Genomic DNA, 12,002 nt, shown 5'->3' on the forward strand with positions numbered 1-12,002 from the left:
GAACTTGGCTGGAAGCCGCTGTATTTAATTTCGATCATTTTGAGGGTTTGAAAAATGTTATAGACAAATTAAGTGAAGAAAAGTCGTCAGTCAGTATTGAAAAATGCAAAAACATGTTACACTTACAGTCTGTAAAAAATGATTTGATTTTTATTAAAACTAATTTTCTTCAAATTGTTACAACTATCAAAAGTTTGGAAAAATCAAATACTGCCTTAGTTGATATGATAAATATTATCGAAAACACTTTCACACAACTTGAGCAGATACCAGGAGAAAAAGGAGAAGTAGTAAAGACAAAAATATTGCAACTTCAACAAAAAAACAAAGGGTACAAATTTTTGAAAAATATTGGACAAGTTCTTAGTGGAAATAACACAATACAACTTCCGGAAAATTATTCACCGACTATGGTAGCCGACTTGCAATATTCTCCAGTGACATCGGTGGATGTCGAACGATCCTTCAGCATTTACAAGAACATTCTTACAAACCGGCGTACTAAAATGACACCGGAACACATGGAACAATATATAGTTATTAATTGTTATTGTAAAATAGATTAAATTAAATATATTTAAAACCAAATTAAAAAAAAATAAATTTAATAATTTTTTTTTTTGATATTAAAAGAATATTTTGCATATTTAAAGACATAAAACATCATATATCTGGTATTTTAAAAGAATATTAAGAGAATATATTGCCTATTTTATGTGACATAAAAACATCATATTTTAAGGATTTTAAGAGAATATAAATCCTACCTCTAGTTATGGGTAATGCTAGAAAAAAATCCTGCTAAAAGCTTTGTACTCCACCCAAAGGTTTGATATAAAAAAGTTATATTAATACCTGTGTCAACAATAGTTAATACTAATTTTGCAACAAAGAATATTCCCATTAGCCCAGATACAAAAGTTCCAATTGTCGTAAACCAACCATATTTTAAATAGCTTATCTTCTACCATTTTTCCAAGCGTGTTTTCATCTATCAAATATTTGAATTGCAGACCTTGGTTAGTGGTATCATATCCCATAGATTGTCTGATTATATTATTCGTAGCAGCTTTCACTTCTTGCGGGAACAATATATGCTGTTGGAAAGCTTTCATTGTATCCTGCGTATATATACCGGCATTCATGAGAAATTCAGGACTTTTATACGACCATGTCCAGGACATGGCCGGTTCAAGCCTTTGTGGTTTTTTAATTTCTTGTATGTTTGGCAGAACGGCAAACCAATCACCGCCCAATTTGAACGCCAGGTGGTAAAAGCACATTGCAGTACACCCGTGTTCCAAATTGCTGTAAAATTTGGGTTTTGGGCACCATAAATAATGTTTTATTATTATATAATACTGGCGGTTCATTAAAACAATTTTTTTTTTTTTGTGAAATTTCTACGTTGAATTTTTTACATTTTAACAAGTAGATAATTTCACTGATTTTTATTGCGGTAAACCCTGGTCCGCCGCCCATTAAATATGCAAATTCTGAAAGACTAGAAGATGCTAATGTGAGTCGTTGCTCAAGTAATTTTCTGTCTAGCTCACATTCAATATCAAGTTAAGGGTTAAGTAGTATATCGTTATACAACGATGTAAAAGTTGATTTGAAGAAATTTTCGACATAAACAAATTTTGTGTTTATGTAAGCTAATAAATCAGTATTTTGAGCAGTTATGGTTTTTCGTGTGAAATAATTAAAAAATGTAGGTTCTGTTAAAATTAATAACTGCATATGTTCAGTCTGAAAAACTGGGATTCCTGTGCAAGCAAACGTTTTTTTGACTTTTTTTAAAGCAAAGACTATTTTGTCAGTCTCCACAATATAAGTATATGTATTTGAACTTTCATCAATAGTATTTGACGTAATTAAAGACGCTGGTCCATCATATAGGACACTGAAATCGTGTTCTTCACAGTTTATGTTATTGTTTGACCAGATAGTTTCACCTTTAAAAGCATCAATGCCGTAATTGTCTGATAACTTAAGTTTTGTTCCTGTTGGAAGCATAAGAACGTTATTTTTGGTATTCGCTGTAGCCACACCTTCCGATAGCAATATTTTAAATTTAGCTTGGACAACGACGTTTTCCCAATCTCCTTTATTTGATTTAAAAGATGAGCCTTTGCAATTGCCATACTTATCTAATGACCCTAACATTGTATTTGAAACATGTATTGTTTCGTTAATTTTTAAGTCTGTTACTACACCTCCTAGTGGGAAATTATAGGATTGTTTCTGATGAACCTCTGAACATCGAGCACTTCCTAGTTCGATAATGTCAGAAAAGTAACCGCCATCCACTACTTGCGCGTCTTCAAATGTCGAGCATCTCGTTATTAAATAATCCACAGATATTAAACACGATTTAAAAACAACTGGATATGTTTCAACTTTTTGTAATAATTGTATTCGTTGTATCTGTTCCGTTTGTGTTGGTATTGGAATATCACATTTTTCTACTTCCAGGCTGTCAAATGAAGTGATATTTAGATTCGACCCTCCACAATCGTACGCAATAAATCCAAGAGTGAAATTTATAATGTTTGCAATAACTACAAATAGTACTTGGTTAAAATACATATTGACTGATTACCTATAATAACAACAGAATATGAATATTACATACGATTTTAAGTAATAAATATTTAAAGTATAAAATAAAAATTGAATTAATAATGTTATTATTATTAATAATTATTAATGTGAATTTATTGTATTGAAAAACATTAAAAATTAATTTCTAATTTCATAAAATTCAGCCTGAGCTTCACGAGCGTCTGAAGTTTAAATTTTGACAAAATAGAATCATGAATGAGTTACTATACAAATAAAAATAATTTAAAAAACGGGCAAGTGGGTACCGCTCTGCTGTACATTAAATAAGGAGTGGGGTGAACCTCGGACTAGGGTAGGTTAAATTTAAATGCAATGATAGGTATCATTGTATACGAAAAACGATTCTGAACGGAGATGATTTGTCAGTCTAGGATATATTATATTTAAATATTGTTGAAACAAATATTTTATTTTTCAATTAGAACGCATTTACAAAAGTCATGGTTAATCAATTAATTATTAATTTTTATGAATTATACCTACAAAATAGTTTTCAAATATTCATGGTTTTGACGAATTTTTGTCAATATTTGAACTTCAAATGCTAATAAAAAAAAATTGGGCCTATGTATTCTTAAATTTTTTTGATCACTATAAGAATAACTTATGAGGAACTTTTTATTAAATGTTCAAGTATTTTGATTGAGCCAAAAAAATTTTATCGACACTTCAAAAAAGAAATTTTCAGAAAAATTAAAAATTTCAGTTGTCTATAAATAGCTCAAAAAAGTCAAAATATTTAGAAAATTAAATCATGTAAAGAAAATGCCAATCTAAATAACTGGTAAAATTTTCAAGTATCTACGACCAGAGTTGGGCAAAATTTTATTTAGATAACTATTCGAATAAATATGTATTCGAATGGTTTTTTCACAATTATTCGGATAATTTCAAACTGTTATTATTCGAATAAAAATTATACTAGGTAGTACAAAATATTTATCATATAATGGTAATAAGATTATAATTTATAAGTCTTCTAGTTAATAATAGCATTAATTATACTGTGATATATTAAACTAAATTAATTTTTTTAATAATTTATTAAAAATTTAATAATAATTTTATTTATTGAAATTTAAAATTTGCTATATTTATTTATTTTCATTTTTGCCAAAATTATTTATTTACATTTTTGTTATTACTATTTACTACTATTTATAATTGTTGTAATTATTACGAAATAATATTCATATTTTAATTTTTTTTTTTTTTTTTTTTTTTTATTGCTTTACGCGCCATTTAGGCGCTTCGCAGCTTCTACCAAAGTTCTCCAAAGTTCTCGATCTTCTGCATCCGCAATACTTGCTCCATTGCTTAATCTCTTCAGGTCGACTTTTACTCGGTCCAACCACCGTTGTCTTGGCCTTCCTACCGGTCGTTTTTTATTTGGTTTGTTGATGAGTACCTGTTTTATCAATTTACCCTCTGCACGCCAAACATGGCCAGCCCATTCTAACCTTTTCGACCTTAGAAAATCTTTTAAATTGGCTGTATTGAACAGACTGTTTAAGTCAGCGTTTTTTCTTCGCTCGTATACACCGGTATTGGGGTTTAATATAGGCCCATATATTTTCCTAAGTATTTTCCTTTCGAAAGTCAACAGTTTATTCTCGTCACCCTGCGTCGTGGACCATGTCTCACATCCATACATGACAATGGGGCGCAAGTAGGCAATGTATAGTTTTTTCTTTGTGTCTCTAGATAGCAGTTTCGATGTGAACATTTTTCTCATTGCATGGTATCCACGGTTTGCTGCACTTATCCTGGACTTAATCTCGTTATGCATATTATTTTTATGATTTATATTAGCGCCTAAGTACTTAAAATTTTCGACTTGCTCAAAAGAGAAATTATCAATGCTCACATTTTGTAACGGAGTAGGTCGTCTACTCATTAACATATACTTAGTTTTATTTTCATTTATTTTAAGGCCCATCTTTTTACTTGACAGTATGAGCTTTTGTACTGTCCCTTTTAATTCCGTTTTTGATTCTCCAAATAACACAATGTCATCCGCATATGCTAAGATAGATGAGCGCCCCAGTACTTCCATTTCTCGGTCTCCCTGCATATCTCTTACGACTTTTTCAAGTGCTAGATTAAAGAGAGCTGGAGATAGCGCGTCCCCTTGTTTCAATCCACACCTGACCTCAAACTCCTTTGATGTTTCTCCAAGAAAGCGCACTTTGCAAAGCGTGTCAGAATTACAGCACTTTATTAATTTAACCAACTTCCTTGGTATTCCGAAAAATATAAGTGCTCACCATAGCCGGTCTCTAATAATGCTATCATAAGCTTGCTGGAAATCGATGAAAATCATGTGCAAATCTTTGTCATATTCATAATATTTTTCCATAACCTGTCTAAGGGTGAATATATGGTCAGTAGTGGACTTTCCTTTCATGAAACCACACTGGTATTCGCCGATTATTTCTGTTGAAAATTTTTCAAGTCTATGTAAAACGGCTATTGACAAGACCTTGTAAGAAGTGTCCAAAAGGGATATGCCACGGTAATTTTCCACTTTCTTGGGGTCTCCTTTTTTGTAAATCGGGCAAATAATAGCGGTGTTCCAACCCTTTTCTAGTTTTTCTTGCTCCCATATAGTTGAGATGGTTTTGTATAGGTTTTCCAGGAGGTCTCGGCCAGCAAGTTTGAGTAACTCCGGATTTATGTTGTCCTCTCCTGGAGCTTTGTTGTTCTTCAGTGATTCCACTATTGATTTAATCTCCTCCAAACTAGGTTCCGGCACTTCTGGTTCCACTGTAACATATATTTGATCCTCAGCCGGTTTTCCAGATCCATCTGTATTGTTTGTTTCATCGTCTGGTTTATTATTTAATAGATTCTCAAAATATGTTTGAAACTTGTCTATGATCATTTTAGGGTCTGATATGAGGTTGCCATCGTCATTAGTCATAAGATAGGTACGAGATTTAAAGCCTTCTTTTATTGATTTACATTTTTCAAAGAACATTTTCGGGTCCTTTTTATATGACTCAATGTCATTTAGGGCATTTTTTTCTGATGCTCTTTTCTTTTGCCTAATTATTCTATTTGACCTTGCGTGAAACTCTGCATATTCCTGTAAATTTTAAGTCGAAGGATTTTGTATCATTTTAACTCTTGCTGCTTTTCGATTTTTTATCGCGTCTCGACACGCATTATCAAACCAGTGATTCTTACTTTTTCCCTTGGTATCTCGGAGAGTTTCTGCTGCTTTAATTAGTGATTCCTTTATTTGGGTCCACTCTATGATATTACTCAAATCTCCTTGTCTTATGTTAAGGCTGTTCAATCCTTCTTTTATTTTGTTTTGGTATTTCATGATTTCCTTTTGATCTCTTAATTTACTTCTATCTAGTTTATGTGCTGTATTAGGTTGTTGCTTTTTTCTCCAGATCGTTGACAGTTTTAACGATAGACTTGCTATCACTAAGAAGTGGTCTGTGTCCCCATCCGCACCCCTATAGCTTCTGACGTTTTTTATGCTTGTTCGGTGTCGCTTGTCAATAATTATATGGTCGATTTGACTTTTCGTCTTACCGTCTGGGGCAGTCCACGTATGCATATTTTAATATTACTAAATTATTATTAAAAAAAATATATCAAATTCTTTACTTTCTTCTATTGATTTATATCTGTTTTATATATACTATTTTATAATATTTTCATCATTATGTAATTTAAAATACATACAATGCCAACTATTTGCCTGTTTTTAATTACCAACCCTATGGTTACCCAAACAAAATTAACGAAAATTACTTGAATAATAACATTTGAAAATTATTTGAATACATTTTTATTCGAATAATCGTGAAAAAATCATTCCAATAATAATTTATTTGAATAAAATATCATCTAAATAATCATTTAAATAAAATTTAATTCGAATAACGCCCTACTCTGTCTACGACTTATACTTTTTGAATATTAACAAATATTTAAAATCGTTATCGTTACGCTATTTCGTAAAAATTTAAAATTCAAACGCACTTAAAATTTTTCCTATAATGATGCTTCGGGTATTTACTATAGCTACTTGAGGGAAAACTTAGGAAAAACGTTGTGTAGAGTTTTTAATCCTTAGTTATAAACACAAACAATTTTATGATTTTTCAACTTCAAAATTACTTACAAATTTTCGCGTTTTCGATAGATTTCGTAAATATTTGAACTATTAACGTTTATAAAAAAAAATTGTGACTAACGATTTTTAATTTTTTTTAGCTACAATGAGAAAAACTTATAAGGAACATTGTATTAAATTTTCAAAATTTTTTGGTCATCCAAACATTTTTTTATCGACACTTCAAAAAAAAATTCTCATAAAAATCGATAATTTCAGTGGTCTATAAATTAAACTGTACATAGATAACACTAACATAAACATTTTGTGAAAATTTCAAGTATTTACAGTGATTAGTTTTTGAATTACAACCATATAAAAAAATCGATTTGGTCAAAAGCTGGTTTTGCGTAAAAATTCCCGTTTTTTCGTCATTTATTTTTTGTTTTTCTCGATTTCTTTGAAAACTGTTAGAAAATGTTTACTTTTTACCTCTATAATGCACCAAAGATATTCACTTTGCCATCGGAAACCACCCACGAAATTTAAAATTGAAGCATTATTTCGACTACTTATGCGGTACACAGACACAAAAAAAAACACACACATCATTGTAAAATCAATACATTCATCACTCCGTTCAGAATCTAAAATATGTAATATTTTTATTAAAATATTAGTATAAAAATATATCGTACCTGATTTTTAATGTTTCCATTTGTTTTTATTAATTACGACGTGATATATTCAACTTGGTTTGAGCTCGAACTGTGAAAGAACACTAACGACACTATGAACTGCTACACTAATATTTATATCATGTATAATTTTTTTTTTTTTATTTTTTTAATTATTTAAAATACATCTACAATCTATACAGTTATTTGTACAATAATTAGATTTGATAAGGGAAAGAATATAAAATTAACGGCGAATAATAGGATTGGGAAGTTATCCATTGATAACACCCAGCACGTGCGTTAGTTGTTGACTAATGATTAGTAATTATTAATATAAGAGATCCCTGCACTATTTTCTTTTTAGTCTACGTCAAGGGTTGTCGGGTAGAGTTTTAGATGATAATTTTTTGATTAGTGGATTAGTGTGTGATTGGAGTTTATTATGAAATCTAATGTAGTATGTTTTAGAGATTTGATTTAGGGTTTGTATTTTTAAGTCTTTGTGGAGGTTGGAGTTTGTTATGTACCAAGGAGCAGAGGAAACTAGACGGAGACAGATGGACTGAAAGGCTTGTATTGATCTGGTGTTGGAGGGTTTTGCGGCTCCCCATAATTGAATGCCGTATGTCCATAGCGGCCTGAGTAGGGACTTGTAAATTAGTAATTTGGAGTCAATGTTCATTTTAGATCTTAATAATGGTCTTAGGAGGTGTAGACGGGAATTAAGGGCTTTTCGTTTATCAACTATGTGAGGATTCCAGGTTAGTTTATTGTCAAGGGTAAGACCGAGGTATTTTACTTGTGTGTAAATAGGGATTGGAATGTTGTTCATTGTAATTTGAGGACAAGTTTTTTTATTTAAGGTAAATGTTATGAAGGAGGACTTGTTTTCGTTGATTTTCATTTTCCATCTCTTTGTCCAGAGGTGTATGATATTGAGGTGTCTTTGTATCATATTTGAGGTTATAATGGGATTTTCATTGGTTGCTAAAATTGCCGTGTTGTCGTCGTAGGAACCGAGTTCGGTGTAGGAGGTTTTGGGAATGTCATGAGTGAATATATTATATAAAAAAGGGGCAATATCGCTACCTTGGGGAACTCCGGCGAGAATGTCGAAGTAGTTTGAGTAACATGAATTCTGTCGTACGATGAAAGTACGGTCACTAAGGTACGATTTTATAAGTAAGTAATAAGGCGCAGGCAGAAATTTTTTTAGTTTGAAGAGTAGGCCTTCGAACCAGACTCTATCGAACGCTTGCGCTACGTCCAGGAAGACGGCAGCACAGTAATGTTTTTTTTCTAGTAACGAAGATATAGTGTCGAATACTCTGTGAAGTTGATGGATCGTTGAGTGATTTGGTCTGAAACCGTATTGTGTATCTGGGATAATGTTAGCTGAGATAGCGAGAGGAATGAGTCTTTTTAGTAAGATCTTTTCGAATACTTTTGATAGAGTTGGTAATAGGCTTATGGGTCGATATGATGTAACTTTATCTGGAGGCTTGTTGGGTTTTGGAATTAGTATAATTTCAGAAAATTTCCAGGTTAGGGGGAAATAAGATAAACGCAACATTGCGTTGTAGATATACGAAAGTAGTATAGGGGTTTTTTTTGGCAGGTTTTTAGCTGTGAGATTTGTGATCCGGTCGTACCCGGGAGCTTTTTTGTTGTGAAGTTTTTTGATTATAAACTCGATTTCACCGGGACTAGTGGGTTTAGCTGGGAGTGACATTGGTAATGCAGAGTTCAATGATTGTGTGACTATTTGGTTTTGGGTGTGATTTAGATTTATATTGTGTGGTGTGAAGGTTTTGGATAGATGATGGCCGAATAGATTTGCTTTATCGGTATCGGAAACAACCCATGTGTTATCTTCTTTCCGAAGGGGAGAGGGAGTTGAAACGGTTTTAAGAATTTTTTTTGTCGCTTTCCAGAGGGAAGAGTGTTGAGTTGTTAAGTTTTGTATGTATTTTTGATAAGTGCTAGAGCTGTGTTGTGAGAGTGCTTTTCTTAGTTTGTTGTTTAATTGGTTGAAGGTTTGTTTATCGATGGGGTATTTGTGTCTTAGCCACCGGGACCTAGCTTTTCGCTTTTCTTGGAGAAGAAATTTTATGTGATTCGGTAGTGGGTATTTTTTGGGGTGGATTGGACTATGAAATTTAGCCAAGTGTGTGCATTCTTGAATATCTATTGTGAGTTTTTGAATTGTTTCATCAATATCATCGCTTGACTTTAAGGATGGGTTGAGTTGAGTGCGAATTTCAACGAGTTTTTTAAAAGTAGGCCAGTGTATTTTTTTGGGAGTTTGGAGATTTGTGGTAGGATTCGCAGAGGGTATTTCAAACTCTAGAATAACAGGTGAGTGGTCGGATGAAAGGTCATTAGTGTTAGTGACCGTGGTAAGGTTTGGTATTTTTGTGATATAGATATCAAGAATATCTGGACGTCTGTTCCGATGAAAAGGCCATTAGGTGGGGTGAGGTGGGGGTAGAATTTTTATATTGGAGTTAGCTATAGAGTTGAGCAGGGTTCTGCCTCTTGTATTAGTTGAAAAACAACCCCAAGAGGAATGTTTGGCGTTTAGGTCACCGGCGATGATAAAATGTTTACCTAGGGATTCGAAGAAATTTATAAAGTTAAGTGAGCTAATTTTAGGTCCTGGTGGGCAGTAGGTGGAAGAGAGTGTCAGATTTATATGTTTATTTACGGGAACAAGAATGCTTGTTGCTTGGATGTAAGTTTCACTGATTATAGGAAGAGAGGAATGGGGCAAATTATTCTTAACAAGTATCAAGGAGCCAGCGTGAGCCGTGTTGTCGGGGTGATTGCTTTGATAAACTTTATAACCGAGTATTTTGATAGATTTTGACGGGGTAAGATGAGACTCGGATATCATGGCTATGTCTATATTAAGATCACTGAGGATTGTCTGGAGTTCTAGCTTGTGAAGTGTAATACCGTTTGCGTTCCATGTGAGTAATTTGAGTTTAAAGTTAGTTTCCATTGTTGGAGCTTAATTTGTTTATTAATGAGATAAGAAGGGTTATTAGAGGATTGAGAAGTGTTATGAGGGGAGAAATTAGTGTTTTAAATTCGGAAATGAACGTAGTTAGTTGGTTTGTTAATTTTTGATTGGAAATATGGTCGTTGGTATTATCTGATTTATTTGATTTGTTACCTATTACTGCTTGTGAGTATGATGTGTGCTGGGTGTTAATGTGCTAGTTATGAGTAGTTGTGGGTACGTTGTTGTGATGTTGACTTGCTTCTTGATGAGGATGACTGTTGTGTTGGATTTGATATGAATCTGAGTTTTGGGCCATTTCTCTTGAGATGGCGTTTGGTTGATGTTTTTTTCGGAGACGTTGGAGATCCTTGTGTACCGTGCAGCCTCTGTAGTTTGCCGGGTGAGCATTACTGCATAGTGCACATTTAGCAGGGAGGTCCTTGAATTTGGAGCATTGGTCTGAGGTGTGGTTATCGCCACATCGGACGCATTTAGGCAGTCGATTGCAGTATGATTTAGTGTGGCCGTACTGTTGACAGCGATGGCATTGGACTAGATCCTGTCTGATGTGAGGGGCTTCGAATTTGACTTTAGAGAAACATAGGTTGTTTATCTTGAAGATGTCTTGGTTGTTTGGAGATGGGTTAAGGTCTACAAAGAATAGTGGGAGGGGTTCTTTTGATTGGGATTTTAGGATGTTAGTGATATTTTTTACCATAAATCCATGTTTTTCAATTTCATCTTTAATGTAATCAGTAGGAATTGTATGGTGCAGATTCCTAATAACAACTCTGTAGGACTTTTCTTCGTGTAGCTGGTACGTGTGGTATTCAAGTTTGTTCTCGTTGAACAATGATATAACGGCACGGTAAGAACTGGCGAGTGAAGGTTTATTTTTATGCTTTTTGAGTTGGACTTGCAAAGGAAGCCCTCGGTTTTCGTTATTTGTTCTAAGTTTTTACACAGAGTGACGAAATTAATCGGAGATGTTAAGAAAATTGGTGGTGGAGGAGGTGGTGGAGGAGGTGACTCGTTGATTTCTGTGACTTCAAGATCCATATTATCTGCGTTGGTGTCGAGTGGAGAATAGCGGTTTGGTGAGGAGAAATTTGACGGCTCATTTAGTTTTTTTGTATGAGGCGAGGTAATATTATTAGGTGACCTAATACGTTTGTTATTATCAACAATATTCCATTCTTGGTCGTTATCTGAGGTGACTGGCGGAGAAGTTACGCCCTGCGCTTTGTGAGAGATACCTTTTGTGATAGTTAACGGAGATAGTTTCGGTTTGCTTTTAAGTTTATTTGTGTCTGAGTTATTCCGATGCATGGTGCAGTGGGAGATTGCAGGTCACGGCCTACAGCCGGTTCTGCGATAGTGGTGACGGGTTGGATTTTGTTTTATTTAGCGCGTATGAAAGATAAACGATAAACGGTAATAATTAAACTGAATAATACGGTTCGACTTAGTACTCATTAATTTAATGACGCGATAAGCGATAACAATAGTATGCGAAATCGACGGTCGTCGGACGTGTGCAACGTACGACAGTCGCGGCGATACTGATGTATAATTAAATAATAAATTATTGAGATGATGATTAACAGAATCA

General features: G+C 33.4%; 3 protein-coding genes across 3 annotated transcripts; all 3 read right to left on the reverse strand.

The window, feature by feature from the left end:
* Positions 1-1,569: 1,569 nt before the first annotated feature.
* Positions 1,570-7,472, reverse strand: LOC112592824. The gene is made up of 2 exons (XM_025336969.1): positions 7,402-7,472; positions 1,570-2,605 (listed from the first exon to the last, which is right to left on the reverse strand). Exon 2 carries the CDS (start codon positions 2,590-2,592, stop codon positions 1,570-1,572), a length of 1,023 nt encoding a protein of 340 aa, XP_025192754.1. The 5' UTR covers positions 2,593-2,605; positions 7,402-7,472.
* On the reverse strand, positions 3,860-4,363 carry LOC112592825. Its single transcript, XM_025336970.1, has one exon. It carries the CDS (start codon positions 4,361-4,363, stop codon positions 3,860-3,862), a length of 504 nt encoding a protein of 167 aa, XP_025192755.1.
* Positions 4,892-6,202, reverse strand: LOC112592826. The gene is made up of 2 exons (XM_025336971.1): positions 5,818-6,202; positions 4,892-5,706 (listed from the first exon to the last, which is right to left on the reverse strand). The coding sequence occupies exons 1-2, from the start codon at positions 6,200-6,202 to the stop codon at positions 4,892-4,894; spliced, it is 1,200 nt and encodes a 399-aa protein (XP_025192756.1).
* Positions 7,473-12,002: the final 4,530 nt, after the last annotated feature.

This window comes from Melanaphis sacchari, unplaced genomic scaffold (assembly GCF_002803265.2).
Source record: "Melanaphis sacchari strain LSU unplaced genomic scaffold, SCAv2.0 Contig1961_pilon_pilon, whole genome shotgun sequence".
NCBI classification, from domain to species: Eukaryota; Metazoa; Arthropoda; class Insecta; order Hemiptera; family Aphididae; genus Melanaphis; species Melanaphis sacchari.

Coding starts and splice junctions, on each gene's coding strand:
- LOC112592826 (XM_025336971.1), bottom strand. CDS start 6,202: ATGCATACGTGGACTGCCCCAGACGGTAAGACGAAAAGTCAAATCGAC. Junction 5,707..5,817: donor CCGAGATACCAAGGGAAAAA/GTAAGAATCACT, acceptor AGGAATATGCAG/AGTTTCACGCAAGGTCAAAT.
- LOC112592825 (XM_025336970.1), bottom strand. CDS start 4,363: ATGAGAAAAATGTTCACATCGAAACTGCTATCTAGAGACACAAAGAAA.
- LOC112592824 (XM_025336969.1), bottom strand. CDS start 2,592: ATGTATTTTAACCAAGTACTATTTGTAGTTATTGCAAACATTATAAAT.